Source organism: Cyprinus carpio, chromosome B14 (genome assembly GCF_018340385.1).
Source record: "Cyprinus carpio isolate SPL01 chromosome B14, ASM1834038v1, whole genome shotgun sequence".
In the NCBI taxonomy this organism is placed as follows: Eukaryota; Metazoa; Chordata; class Actinopteri; order Cypriniformes; family Cyprinidae; genus Cyprinus; species Cyprinus carpio.
This window is the reverse complement of record NC_056610.1, coordinates 3,946,781-3,961,060: the sequence shown is the minus strand read 5'-3', so window position 1 is coordinate 3,961,060 and position 14,280 is coordinate 3,946,781. Positions and strand designations below refer to the sequence as shown.

Here is a 14,280-nt window from a genome sequence, read left to right as displayed (position 1 = left end):
TGCATTATTGCTATAAAAGAAGAGGGATACTTTATTAAAACTGTGAAACATTTTGTTTTTCAAAGTGATAATATGGGATGACTACTTTGAAATCTTTCTATAAAGCCAAAATGTTTTTCCCCTTATTTCACAACAGGACATTTAACATTTAATATATTGCTCTCACTTTTAACAAAAGGAAACAAAAATATGTTGTGTTCTCATCATTGTGGCTTTGGGCACTGTGGAGCCTTGCACTAAAAAAAAAAAAAAAAAAAAATTAAACAAAAAACCCAGTTTTGCCTTCTAAGATCAACTGCTTGACAGTTAGTTGACCTGACACCATGCCTATAGAATAATTACACAAATAATTTTGGAGGAAAGTGTCGGCCAAGCATTTGTTTCTGGCTTTAGAGCTGCTGTCTGTTGTCTTTAAGGCATATTCCAGGTTCAAAATAGGTTAACAGTTTACAGTATTTGTGGCATAATTCAGCATAACACAACAATTATTTTCCTCCATTTCTATTAAAAAAATAAAAAATAGGTGCCATAGTGAGACACTTAAAATTGACTGGAGCCAATTTCTTGACATCAAAACTCACACCTTAATCAAACTCATATGAACCAGCTAATTAAGATCTCAGGGACACTTGATAATATAAGACAGGTGGATAGGATTGGGCACCCCTGTGTAAAATTATAGAGAACAGCTTTGTAGCTGCAATAATACAAATTTTAACTGAAAAAAATACTGTGAAGGCTTTTATAAAATTATAAGCTTTGCATTTCTGCCTCACCATAACCCTAATTTTTGCCTTTTTGCAGTCAATTATTTCTTTAACTTATGGGGCAGTTATGGCCTAATGGATAGAGAGTCTGGCTTGTAACCCAAAGGTCGTGGGTTTGAGTCTTAGGTCTGTCAAGGATTGTCAGGGGTGGGGGGAGTGAATTACCACCGCTCTCTTCACCTTCAATACCACAACAGAGGTGAGACCCTTGAGCAAGGCACCGAACCCCCAACTGCTCCCCGGGTGCCACAGCAGTGGCTGCCCACTGCTCCGTGTGTGTGTGTGTGTGTGTGTGTGTGTGCACACTTGGATGGGTTAAATGCAGAGCACATATTCCAAGTATGGGACATATATGCGTCACGTTCTTTCCTTTCCTTATATTTAACCCAGAATAGTCTGGACTGGTGCAAACCTGCCAAAGAGCAATATTACTGTGCACTTCACAACCATGTTATCATATCATTTTTGTGTTTAAATGTGTTTTCTATAGATAATGAAATAAGCTGACTGCAGCTGTTGCCTGTGATGTTCATGTGTTCCCGACTTATACAGATGCGAACTGCTGACAGAGTAGTCAGACCTGCTGCACAGCTTAAGCTAAACGCAGGGCCCCCCATCCTCCTCACAGGGAGAATGAAGCCCCTAAAGGCTTGACTTAAGCGAGGACGGATTGTAGCTCTCATGTAACGGGGGCCTTTCACCTTCATAAATCCTTAATAGGAACGACCAACTCCTCCATATTCATTTAAAAGGCATTTGAAAAAAAGCTGTTGCATGCATGCATTTCACTACAGACTGATGAAGTGCAGTACTGTGCAATTAAACACTTTGGCGATTGTAAATAATTTAACAGCTACCATTTTATCATTGCAAGATATGCATGTGTTAACAGTATGTATCAACAGTAGGGGACATGCTTAATGAAAAGTTGATGATTTTAATCTATCTACACTACTGTACAAAAGTGTACGATCAGTTTTTTTATAAGAAATTAATAATTGATCAGAAGTGACAGTAAAAACTTTAACATTGTTAAATGCTGAGCTTTTCATCTTTCTATTCATTAAAGAATCCTGAAAAACAAAACAAAAAATGGTTTCCATTAAACTGATTTTCTGTTTTCATCATAGATGAGAAATGTTTCTTGATCACCAAATCAGCATATTAGAATAATCTCCAGTCCTAGTTTGGAAGAAAGTATTTAACAAATAAAGTAATAGTAGATGTTCAAGATTAAATAGTAAATCACTAAATTGGCCTGATACTTTTGGCTATATTGGAAGATAACTGAAGTCAGGTATATTTGTATTGAATACTGGTGAACATATTTTACAAGTGATGGATAAATCATTTGAATCTCAACCACATTGTTTCCTCATAGGAGCTCCATGAGACGAGTTCCGGAGGTCATGAACAAGATGGACAAGAGGAAACATGAGAAATTTTCTAATCAATTTAACTATGCAGTGAATTGAAGGATACAGCTGTACTGCCACACACCAGTTTGGATTTTATGCAGAACAAAAGCGCATTGTTAATACTGTACCTCAAATGAACTGTAATCTTTGTATTGTCAATGTTGGATTGTCATTTGTAATGCCTAAATAATTTTATTAATTTTTTTTTTTTTTTATTCTGAGTGGTATATAACAAAAAAAAAAAAAAAAAAAAAAAAAAAAAAAAGTTAGACTTAGTCATTTTAAATCTTAATTTAAAATGGAATTTTATTCAATTTTGTATTTTCAACATTGCGTTTTCCAAACTTTTGTCTTTGCTTCACTGAGGTAGACCTATTTGTGATCCAGAGTTTTAAATATAACAGTACTTTTAAAGAAATATATTGTCAGTGTAAGTCTTATGCGACTGTTAATATAGAGTACATTTCTATAGACATGAGTTTGCCTTTGTTAATTTAAGGGCTTTCTTTGTTGTGAAGATTAAAAATGCACAACCACCACAGCAACATATGAAGGCATAGGCAAGGCAGGATTTTTTATTTATTTATTGCATTTCAAGACTTTTACATAAAATTTAATTTATTAATGTTTGCATGTCCTTTAAGTAACATAGTCTCACGACATACTTGCAGTTTACCTTAATCGATTAGATCTTACACATATTTTTATTCATGTATTTTTTTTTTTGTATAGCAATTATATTAAAAACAGCTTTTCATTACAACAAATGAAGAATGGCTTACAATTTTAAATGAGGCTAGCTAAGTTAACTTGACTGTATATTGCAGAAAACTATGGCATTGCTAAAAAGGAAGCAATGCTTTTGAACCAGCCTAAAGCTGTTAATTGGAAAAGTGATTTTACTGTTACAGAATTAGTGTAAATTGACATTGGTGTAGCTCGTGTGGTCTTGTTCCACCAAATAAATAAATGAATGAAATAAAATTTATATATATAATTTTTTATTTCATTTATTTTATATTTTATATTTATTCATGATATATTAATATTCATATATGAGGGCATATATATTCATGAATAAATAAATGAAATAAAATGTGTGTGTGTGTGTGTATATATATATATATATATATATAGTAATATATATATATATATATATATATATATATATATATATATATATATGGTTTTGTTTTTTTTTCACCCATCGGTAACGAAAATGGATTCCTCACACTGATAGGACGCTATTGGCAGCCGCCGCAGCATTCTTTTCTGCCTTGGAAAACAAACTTTAAAAACTAATAAAGAAAACTACTTCCCTAAATGTGTAAATAAGTACGAACATTTCCAACGGTCGACGAAGAATATGTTAATCGGACAAAAATAATTATGTAGGCTAGGCCTATTAAAAAGATCGTCACGGTCCGTCTTTTCATAAGTGTTCAACTTAACGACTATAATTTCCCCCATACGTAAATATTTTATTCACTTTGCAAAATTGGAGAAAACATACAAATAAAATTGTGATTAAAATAATATTTAAAGTATTTAATGCATTCTTATTGTAATAATAATGATAACAATACGTAGTTAATAATGCTGTAAACGTGAAATGTAGCTTTTGCACCCATTTCATTGTGCATTTGTCTGGACACGAAACAAGATCATACGTTGGCATGCAGGAAACGAATTTAGCAATTGCTTTAAAATATATTTTTTAATATTTCAAATAGTTTTTAATTGTTTTAAAACCCCATTTTATAAAACAATCACTAGCATTATCCCGTTGAATATCGCGTGAAAGAAAAGTTTGCTTATATAGGTTTAATGTAATATTTTATTCCATTTGAAATTTAAGCAGTGTACAAAGCATGCATCAAAAACAATCGCACCAGCAAGGCTGAAAATCGTGCTAATTTTAGAAGCATTATACTAATTCGTTTTAAGGCGTTGGACACCTTACTATTACTTAGCCTAATATTAATAGTAGGCTACTTAAAGTACGCAAATGTCAGAAACGATGGAGTCCTGTGTTAAACATCACAGTCTTTACTTTCAGTATCAAAAGGAAATCTAACAATAATAGACAAAAATATTTTTAACGAACAAAACTTTAATTGCAATCGAAATATTTTAATAGCCTTCAACTGCCTTTCTGTAGTCCTCAGCTGAATACATTATTAGGCTACATTATTGATATTTAAGCAACTATCAAAACAATAAGTAAATTTGGGAGGAAAATTAATTATATTATTTTAAATATTTATAAATGTAAAATGAAAATATTTTCTACATGATATATTCGTAGATATAGGTAAATAGGTAGGTTCTATTGGTATTAACGATTACCAATAGAACACCTGTTCGCGCATTATTGAACGATATTGACCGCAATTAATTCCAGCTTTTTAATCGGTTTCTTAGTTTTTAAAATTCAGTTTCAAATCAGGCATTAGCATATAGTGCAAGATCATGTAAAACTTGGTTTTAAATCTAGTTCATAAAGCCAGCTTATGCCAACGAAATGTTTGACAACTGATCTTTGTCATCTGTCATTTTATTTCAACCATTTAATTGTGAGACAAACAATTAAATAATAGCATAGTCTATGCAACGTCAGAATTAAATAATATGGCCCACAGTTAAAAAACAAACAAACAAACAACAACAACAAAAAAAACCTTTTCATTAGGCTTATGTTTACACGATTTTTAGTCCAATCTCATTCTTTGTTTCAGTACATACCGTTTAAATCCCTACAACATTTGCATTCAAAGTTAATGTCTAAACACATTTCATAATAACTAAATATATACAGTTTGACCTTGAGAAATATTCACAGTTGATCAAAACGAAGCAAATTGAAATCAAATCGAATTATTAGCATGTATTGCCGAACATGAGGGAAATGATTCCTAATTCTGGGTTTGCCACAGTGCGGAATGGTTGCTGCATCTCGGTTTTTAAGACAAACCTATCAAATGTCTTTGCAAGTGTGTGACAGCATAGTGCTTCATGTTAAAAATGTTCCTGTGCCGAGTTGACCGGACACTCTGTTTCTTCCAATGCAGGACATCTCCTAAAGATTTCTTCTTATAAGTGCGGCGCGTAAAATGTGGGAGCTCCGTAAGTTTGAGAGCCGAGCATGAAGGGTGACAGTACTGCGTGACCCGGCAGAAAGGGTAACTGAGTGGTGCATACTAGCCCTCCTGGCGTGTGACCCGGATAGCTGGTGTGCATGGACAGATGGCCGCTCATAGGAGGAGACGGGCTCAGAGGACTAAGGCTGCCCAGCCCGTTGCTCGGTCCACCTCCGCTCCCGCTGGTCGGCGCGCTCGTGTCCGCGCCCGGGTTCTGTTTCTTCCACTTGGTCCGGCGGTTCTGGAACCATATTTTCACCTGAGTCTCTGTCAAGCTCAAGGACAGCGCAAGGTTGAGGCGTTCGCACACGGACAAGTATCGCGTCGACTTAAATTTGTTCTCCAGAGCCACCAGCTGCTCGTACGTGAACGCAGTCCGGGCCCTTCTGGGTTTGCCAGACTTCGAGTCCGAACCGGAACGCTTACGCTTGGGTTTCACCGGGTGATTCTGTCCGTTTGATGAGGACTGTTGAGTCTGCTGTCCTTCTGGACTTTTGTTTAGTGAGTCGTCGTCCTCGTGCTGCCCAAACTCGGCTTCGTTGTTTCCAAGCAGGGCGCTGCTCTCCTCACTGCACAGATCCTCCTGCAGCTCACTGTCCGACTGATTCCCTCGGGAAAAATCAGCCTCACATTCATCTGACCGGAACACAAATCCGTCTTCTGTGGAAACACAAAAAACTGTAATCAAAAGTCAGCTTTACACCAATGACCTGAGTGCACAGGTGCCTTTACAGTTTAACACACGTTGATATTAGTTTGGTAGCACCAAAGGGGTAAGTACATTCAGTTGTTTCCTAGACTATATTTCCTATAGTTTTTCTCATCCATTTACCGTTTTTTTTTTAAATTTCTAAATAAAATCCTTAAATTTTCTTATTTAAATATGTAACATTTCTTGTAATGTGATTTCGACTGAGTAACGTTCGACTTTAATTGTCTGAAATAAACTTCAGCACAGATGACTAATTATGTTATAGTATTTTTGTTTATTAAAGTTTAAATCCTTAAACAAACAAAAACAACAGAGAAAGACAACATTTTTACATCTGAAATTAAACCGAAATTTCTGTTCTAGTCGTTCTTTTTCCTCTTTATATAAAGTGGGGGCAGAGTAGATGGCACTTGTTTTGGCTTGTCAATTCGTCTTGACATCTTAAATCACAGCACGGTCGTCTAATCGATAACTCTCAATTTACTCATCCATTTAAAGCGGCTGTTAAAAACAGCACAAACCTTATCAAATTATTGCAGCCTACAATTACTGTTTATTGAAAATTGCTTTCGCGCGCTGCCTCCAATCAATCATAGAGGTTGACACATATTTGTCCTTGCAAATGCAGGCACAGGAGATAAGATTATACCACGAAGACCGCGCTTTCTGTTTTCACAATTTAGACTCGATACAAAGCACTAATATATCTTAAGAAAGAAATAATAATAATAATAATAATAATAATAATAATAATAATAATAATAATAAAAACAATTAAACCCATTTAATTGCGTTTAATTTAACGCAACTTGCTGCGTAAAGAGGCTGATAATGTGGAGGATCTGTTCCAGACTGGTCGATATCCTATTATAGAAATGAGTATATCTCTTTCAGCCAGATTGCAAAATCTTTCTCAACATTTAAATTATAGGACCAAAATTCGGATAATTACAAGATTAAAACCTATTATACTTATTAAAGGAGATATCGATCATGGGTCTCAAAAAAAAAAAAAAAAAAAAAAAGTGCAAAAAGTGGTCGGACTGTAGTGCTCCAAAATCATTTTTACACTCTTAAAAATAAAGGTGCTTTAAAAGGTTCTTCACAGCGATGCCATAGAAGAACCATATTTGGTTCCATAAAGAACCATTCAATCAAAGGTTCTTTAAAGAACAACCTCTTTCTTACTTTTTTATAATCTAAAGAACCTTCTTTCACCACAAAGAACCTTTTATGAAACAGAAAAGTTCTTCAAATGTTAAAGGTTCTTTATGGAACCATTTAGACAAAAAATGTTCTTCTATGGGATAATGAAGCACCTTTATTTTTAAGAGTGTAAACGTAAGAATTATCTGAAGATTTGTTTAAATGTATTGACTTGACAATTAAAAATGCCAAGCGACAGGCTACATTAAAAAAAATTGTTTCTACCACTCTCAAGAGTAAAAGTAATATCTAAAAGCAATCCTAATAATTCCTAATTTCACTCCACAACCACTCAATTATAATACTTAACATGTCTATTTACAAGTATTAAAAAAAAAAAAAAATTAAAAAAAAAAAAAACTGATACAATTCCTTCTGTAAATAAACTTTAGTTAAAATCCATCTTTATGGCTCTTCCAGGTGCAGAAAATGTGGTTTAAGGTCTAGTTGCATTTGTTAACAATAAAGTAATTATTGTAAGTTATTTTTTTTTCATATAAAACTAGATTTTTCTTATAATAAACACCCTAAGTAACAAAACTGGTCTGAATATGGGCATTCAAGCAGTGTCCTGCAATTACATGTTGTAAAAACTATTTTAAACATGTTATTATTCTACAATTATTTTTATGACCTAAATAATTATGAGACTACATTGATTATTCATACTTTTATTAATTCATTTGACACACCATAGTATAATTTTAAGTGAAAAGTGAATTATAATCGTGAAAAACTTTTTTTTTCCAAAACGGTTACCAATCACAACACCTTTTTACTCCCTTATACATCCAGGTACATTTTGAATTAAGTTGTTTAATTTGAACATACACACAAGGACAAGGGAAAAATAATGGTAACTTACTTAAAATCCCTGATGCTTTTTTACAGCCGTAGTCCTCTTGATAAGACTTGTGCTCGATCGTATGATTTGAGTCATCGCTTCTGTTTTCTGCACCAAACGTGAAATCACAACCTGTCCTATTAGGTGTTTGCCTCTTACTAGTAAATTTATTGGGGTCCAAAATGTCCAGAACCGAGAACGAGGTTGTCCGGTGGACGGTAGGAGGCGCGCCCGCGGGTGAGGGCTCGTGTCTCGGCGAGGTTTCTCGACTCCCCGCCGGTAAAGCGTCTCTCCCTCCGGCGCAGTTAAACACTGGCAGTTCTCCGGCAGCGAGGCGCTTGTCGTCCATGCCGTCCTGCGGAGCGACCACGATCACGCCGGCAGCGGCAGGTACGATGGAGTCGCCAACCTGCACTTTATCCCGGTTCATAGCTCTCCAGAGGGCAGCACAGCCGTCTGACTTCTGTTCTCTTTCGCCGATCTTTATTCAACAGGACACATACTGGTGAAACGACATCACATAAGTGCAGTCTGCTACTTAAGATGATCTTGGTCAGGAGTTGTTCCAGCCAGGCTCTAGATGGTGATGCTGATGTCCACCTGCTCAGGTCCTTTTTGGGTTTGAACCGTCTCTTCAGGACACCCCGTCGTTTATGCCACATACACACACATACGCGCGCGCGCCCAGCTGGCTACCCTCCCCTTTACACAGCTCTGATCATCTCCAAAACTTAGACACAAGCCGTGGATTATTTATGCATTCATATTCCACTGTGAGTGGTAATTGGCTACAAATTAATCCCATGCCTCTAATAGCCTATTATCTTCGTCTGAGTATGAGAAGCACCAGAGGAGAGTGAGCGATGATATGGCCTCTGATATACACAGCTGTCAACTCACACCCAACCAGAGGGCACTGGACTGGAAACACACTAAATAGGCTTATTTTTCCCTGCTTTCTCCCTCCCATCTCCCGCCCTGGGTTAAGGTTACGATAATCATTGTTTCCAGAGAAATTAATGAGAAAATGGGCCACTTGAAAGCAGTGAAGTCTTGGAGTGGTTAGCAGTGAGTCTTTTTCATTTGACGACAAAACAGAAACACAATTGGCTGAATGTATATATATATATATATATATATATATATATATATATATATATATATATATATATATATATATATATATATATATATCACCATATTAATCACAAATTATCACCCTAATGAAAATATGAAAATAAAACTGAAATGAAAAATGATTGTTATTTATTAGTTTACAACAAACAAGTGACCAAAAAGCTGTTTAACTGATAACAACCATGAGAGCAAAGTCCTAATGGTGTAGTTCAGATGAAAAAGTGCCACATAAGTCTGACAAAATTGAATTTTCTTTTGTTTGGTTCAGAGGTGCAACTCGAACAAGGTCAGTTCTTTGCAATTACCGAAGGCAATGGTCCTTTATAAGCAAGAAATTAAAAGATGCACAAAAATGGGTAAAACAATCAGCTGTAAGGATGAACATGATTATCCCATCAAGACTGGACCCATGGGAGTCACGATATAAGCCCCTGCAAAGAGGCTGCAGCATCATGGGCCATGACATTCAACTTTTAATCTGATCTATTGAGGGGCCAAATAATAGCCATTATAATAGGCTTTCCCATGAGTGTTTCTCAATTTTGTGGCCTAAATTTGCAAATACGTCTGTACAGACTATCATGCTAATTTTAAAAAACTGATTAAATAAAGTACATTTTACACTGCAAAACCTTGCATTTGCACCTTGATTATGGTGCAAATGTAGACCTCAGATATGTTTATCCATGAAAGCACAATTTGTCTATCCATGAAAACACACAATTGGCTGTTGAGTCAGCCAAGCTGTTTTTCTGTCTGATTGGGGAATTGCTGTAATTCGAAAATTCTCCCAGTAGCTCACTGAATGATTTAGTCAATTTAATCATATTATGCACAATAATTTGCATGTTATCACAATTGTCCAATTCCTAGACCCCCAAGTCTACACACAAGAAACAGATCGAACCATCATCCTTATTATTTCACCCTAGATCATGAGAAAATCAATGACAATAGCATATTCATTATTGACAATTTAATGAAAAAAGACACCCCTACAAAGAGGACACCCTTTCTGTCATGTTAGCACAAATCGGTTACCTGTTCCATATCATTTGACCAGACAATAATTAAAAAAATCACAGATCTCTATTGTTTTGAATGCATGAAATAACATCAAAAGCTAAAACTGAGCAGAATAATATCGGTGAAACCAGATCCTGAGTTGAGAAATCTATAATATTTGGAAACAGATCATTTAATGCAAATATGACTGCTGGAATATTGTAACATATGATCTGGCACTTGCGGCAGATTCAAGGAAGCTTGGGTAGATCAGAGATATTTAGCTCTAAATAACAGTCATCTTAAAATGAATAATAATAATAATAAAACATTTTTATTTTATTTTTTATTTTTTGCTCGGACAGCACAACTGCAAGTCAGTTTACACAATATAAAATATTGTGCCGTTCTAGTGCTCTGGGAGGAAGACAGCTTTAGTCAAAGCATCAGAAGCAATCTAATGATTTTAAATGAGCACAGAGTAGTAAAAGCCTGACAATTCTCCATCACAACAGCAGATGATGGTTAAAACGACTAGAAATCAATATTCTGACCGGGTGTCTCCCACTGATAAGAGGTGCCAAGACAATGTTGACTATTAAACTCGACAGCTTGAGATATTACACTATTACTTATGCTGTTTTTAATAATCTATAATATTTGGGCTATAATTAATTAATTCTATGGATCAGATAATATCTCGGTCTGGGATGAGGTTGAGGGGGTCTATTAAGACAGGTAATGAGAAAGGAGAATTCCAATCTTAGTGCTCAGGGTTTGTGAACGTACAAATATACACCTGACTGTTTCAAACACAGCGGAGGGAAAGAGAGAGGAGAAACAAGAGGAGAATGAGAGAAAAAAAAAGAAAGAATGAGAAAATAACAACTGAGGTTGCATACCATCTCCTATAAATTTTGGTGAATTCATGTTTAAGCAGAGAGATTTTTTTTGGACCCTTAAAAAACGTTAAAAATTACATTACAGACAGGGTCCTGTTCATGACAATGAGTGCATAATCTAATTTTATAAGCAGTTCCCATGATCTTATGTTGTATTGTTTTAACTCTTATTGTGAAAACCCATATTAGTGATTTAAAAAAATACTTTGGTGGGCGGTTATAATTTCTACACCTTTTTTATTCCAAAATCTTAATGATAATTAACACAGGAGACATGGAGACATCTGCAAGCAAGCTGCTGCTATGCATTGTTAAAACTGACCAGAGGGGGGCGCGCTTCTCTTCAATTTCACAACTAGCAGTCAGAATGCATACAGTAGAAGAGAATCTGTCCTAGCAAAACTGAAAATTGTAGCATTTTATTAATCAAATTACTGAAATTATATTTTACCTGGATCAATACAAAAAAATTGACCTATATTTGAAGAAATAAATTGATTAGACTAATTTATTCACACCAAAATAAAATGAAAAAATAAGCTACCGTTTAGGAAGTTCGGGGTCTGTAAGATTTGTTTTAAATATTTTTGAATAAAAGCCTTTCATGCTCACCAAGGCTGCATTTTTTTACTTATCAAAAATACAGTAAAATTGTACTATTGTAAAACATTATTGCAATTTTTTAAATAATGTTTTCTATTTGAATATATTTTAAAATGTAATTCAGTAAAGCTAACTATTCAGCAGCCATTACTCCAGGCCTCAGTGTCACTTGATCCTTCAGAACTTATTAGTTTACTAATTTATTAATTGAAATTGTTTAAAAATGTTTATACATTATGAAAAAAAAAAACACAGTGTTAAAACATTTTTACAGTGATAAGAAAAATCAAGATGAATTGGAATTAAAAAAAAAAACACTTGAAAATAAAGTGAAATTAAGTAAAATGTTTGCAATTATGGTAAAGGGAATTTGGGGACTATTTGATTAATTGTGACAAAAATAATGTCACAAAGCAAAAATATTTTTTAAAATGTGCTTAATTCTCATTAAGCAATAATACATTTCCTTTTTAACCAATAGATGCATTTACAGATATCTACTGTGAGGCCAAAAAAAGGACACAACTAGCAAAAAAATTCAGGACCAATAAATAAAGAACACTTTGAAGCCAAGAGAAAAACGTACGCTGGGGGCAATCGTTTCAGGTTAGAGACCTCTGCTATTGTGTCATGTTGAGGTTATAGTGCCTCAGTCAATAAGCAATACAGCCGTTTGACTCACTGATAAACATTCCCTGGCGAGTGAGGCAAGGGGACATATTGATGACCATCTGAATTTTTCTTACCTTCGCAGGCCTCTTTTTTCTCTACTTGGTGAGAGAGTGTTTGGGGGGATTTATGCAAGGGTGGTCTGGTATCTGCTGCTGCACTTGCAGATGGAGCTCTAAATTGTGCACCACAGCAGACAGAAGCTGTTTAAATGCATTGAAACTAGGAATCCTATAAGCTAAATTAACACACAGAATGCTGGCTGTAAATCCAGCATACATACACAGACACCAAACAGAGGTGAGAGGACATCATTCTGAGAACAGAAACTGCAGAAACACACAACTGGACCTTCTGTCCTGGGCCGGGGCTTAAGGGGGGCCTGGACTGCACGTGACTGTGATTCAGGGGCCTTTTTTGGTCCTGGTTGTAGATAAGTGTTTAGAGAATAAATGTTCTCCAGAAGAAAATTTGAATGTGTGATTTATACTGGCAGGATTTACACTAGTGATCTTTTAACAATTCTAAAATTAATATGAATTAGGAGTGCATTTCAAATCATCACTAGTAATAGCTACCACACCATAAACATAGGCACACATACTACAAGAACCTTAGACCCTGAACGACACTATTTCTAGTTATGCTAACTTTATATGTAAACACCATCATAGTATCCTATTGATACTTCACTTGTACTGCGTCTGCTAAGACGCTATGGGGAAAAAATAAAAATTCTCCTGAACTGTAGCTTTTATCAATAATGCAGTGTAACTGCATGGCCACACTTAAAAACGAACGAATGGCTTGGCAGTGGTGCTGCACGAACCTATGGCCATGAAGCCCACCAAAGCCCACCAGAATGGACGGGGCCTTCTGGCTATATAAGCGGGCGCTTCGCCATAGGATTCAGATTTCTTCTCCTTCAGCGACGATGATGTTCTACGCTGATCTCCGCTACGCTGATTGCCATTGACATGCCTCACAGTGGAACAGTGACTTCTCTGCTCATCTGATTCGCCGCCTTTCCTGCTGCCTTCAGCGCCGCACAGCAGGCGTGCAGCTTCCCATGCCACCATCCTGCGAGCCTTATAAAGAGCAAATTTCTAAAGAGCAAATTTCTGCACCATTATAGTGGTATATAACAGTAGTTTTGTGGAGTAGACTCATTTAGACCAATATAATTTTTATGAATCCGGTCTTCGAACTTCCGTTCACTAACCACCAGAGGTCACCAGCTCACTAAATGGACTCTCACATTACACAGACTGTTCCACATACCCTGGACTACATTTCCCATCATCCATTACACTGATTGCACACAACTGTCATCAGTCTCCTGCTCACCTGATAACAATCACACCATGCACCTGAGACCAATTACACACACACAGCACAATCAATCAGACATGCTTCATAAGCATTGGAATTCCTTTCACTCACTGCCAAGTATTGTTCTGCACATATCCCTCCTCTAGTGATCGCTGCGATACCAAGCATTCCGTGTTAGTTTTCATAGTCTTGTCTTAGTTTCTAGTTTTCATAGTCTTGTTTTCATAATCCTGTTTCAGTTTATAGTTTTTTTTATCTTGCTTTGCCCTGTTACTCGTGTTTTGACCCTTTGCTCTGGATTCTGGATTACCCCTCTTGCTTAGCCCTCTGGATATTGTTCGTTCATCGTAGAGCCACACTTGCCCTAGGATTATTCTTGTGTCTTGCCCTCTATATACCTGTTTGCCATTGTTTGACCCAGGCCTGTTATGACCACATCTCTGTCCAATAAAAGCTCGCACATGGATCCGCATGTCTCATCGGCTCCCACATTATAGTAATCATTTGGTTTTAGCCAGGTTTCAGTCAAGCAGAGTACATCAAAA

General features: G+C 35.9%; 1 protein-coding gene across 1 annotated transcript; it reads right to left on the bottom strand.

Annotated features, from left to right (window-relative positions):
• Positions 1 to 4,403: 4,403 nt before the first annotated feature.
• On the bottom strand, positions 4,404 to 9,032 carry LOC109087547 (NK1 transcription factor-related protein 1). Its single transcript, XM_019101749.2, has 2 exons — positions 8,109 to 9,032; positions 4,404 to 5,985 (listed from the first exon to the last, which is right to left on the bottom strand). Exons 1-2 carry the CDS (start codon positions 8,515 to 8,517, stop codon positions 5,279 to 5,281), a joined length of 1,116 nt encoding a protein of 371 aa, XP_018957294.1. The 5' UTR covers positions 8,518 to 9,032; the 3' UTR covers positions 4,404 to 5,278.
• Between the last annotated feature and the right edge of the window lie 5,248 nt (positions 9,033 to 14,280).

Bases quoted from the DNA above. Each gene is read 5' to 3' on its own strand.
- LOC109087547 (XM_019101749.2), bottom strand. From the start codon at position 8,517: ATGAACCGGGATAAAGTGCAGGTTGGCGACTCCATCGTACCTGCCGCT. The intron at 5,986-8,108 runs GTAAGTTACCAT...GTGTTTCCACAG, and splicing joins AAAAGCATCAGGGATTTTAA to AAGACGGATTTGTGTTCCGG.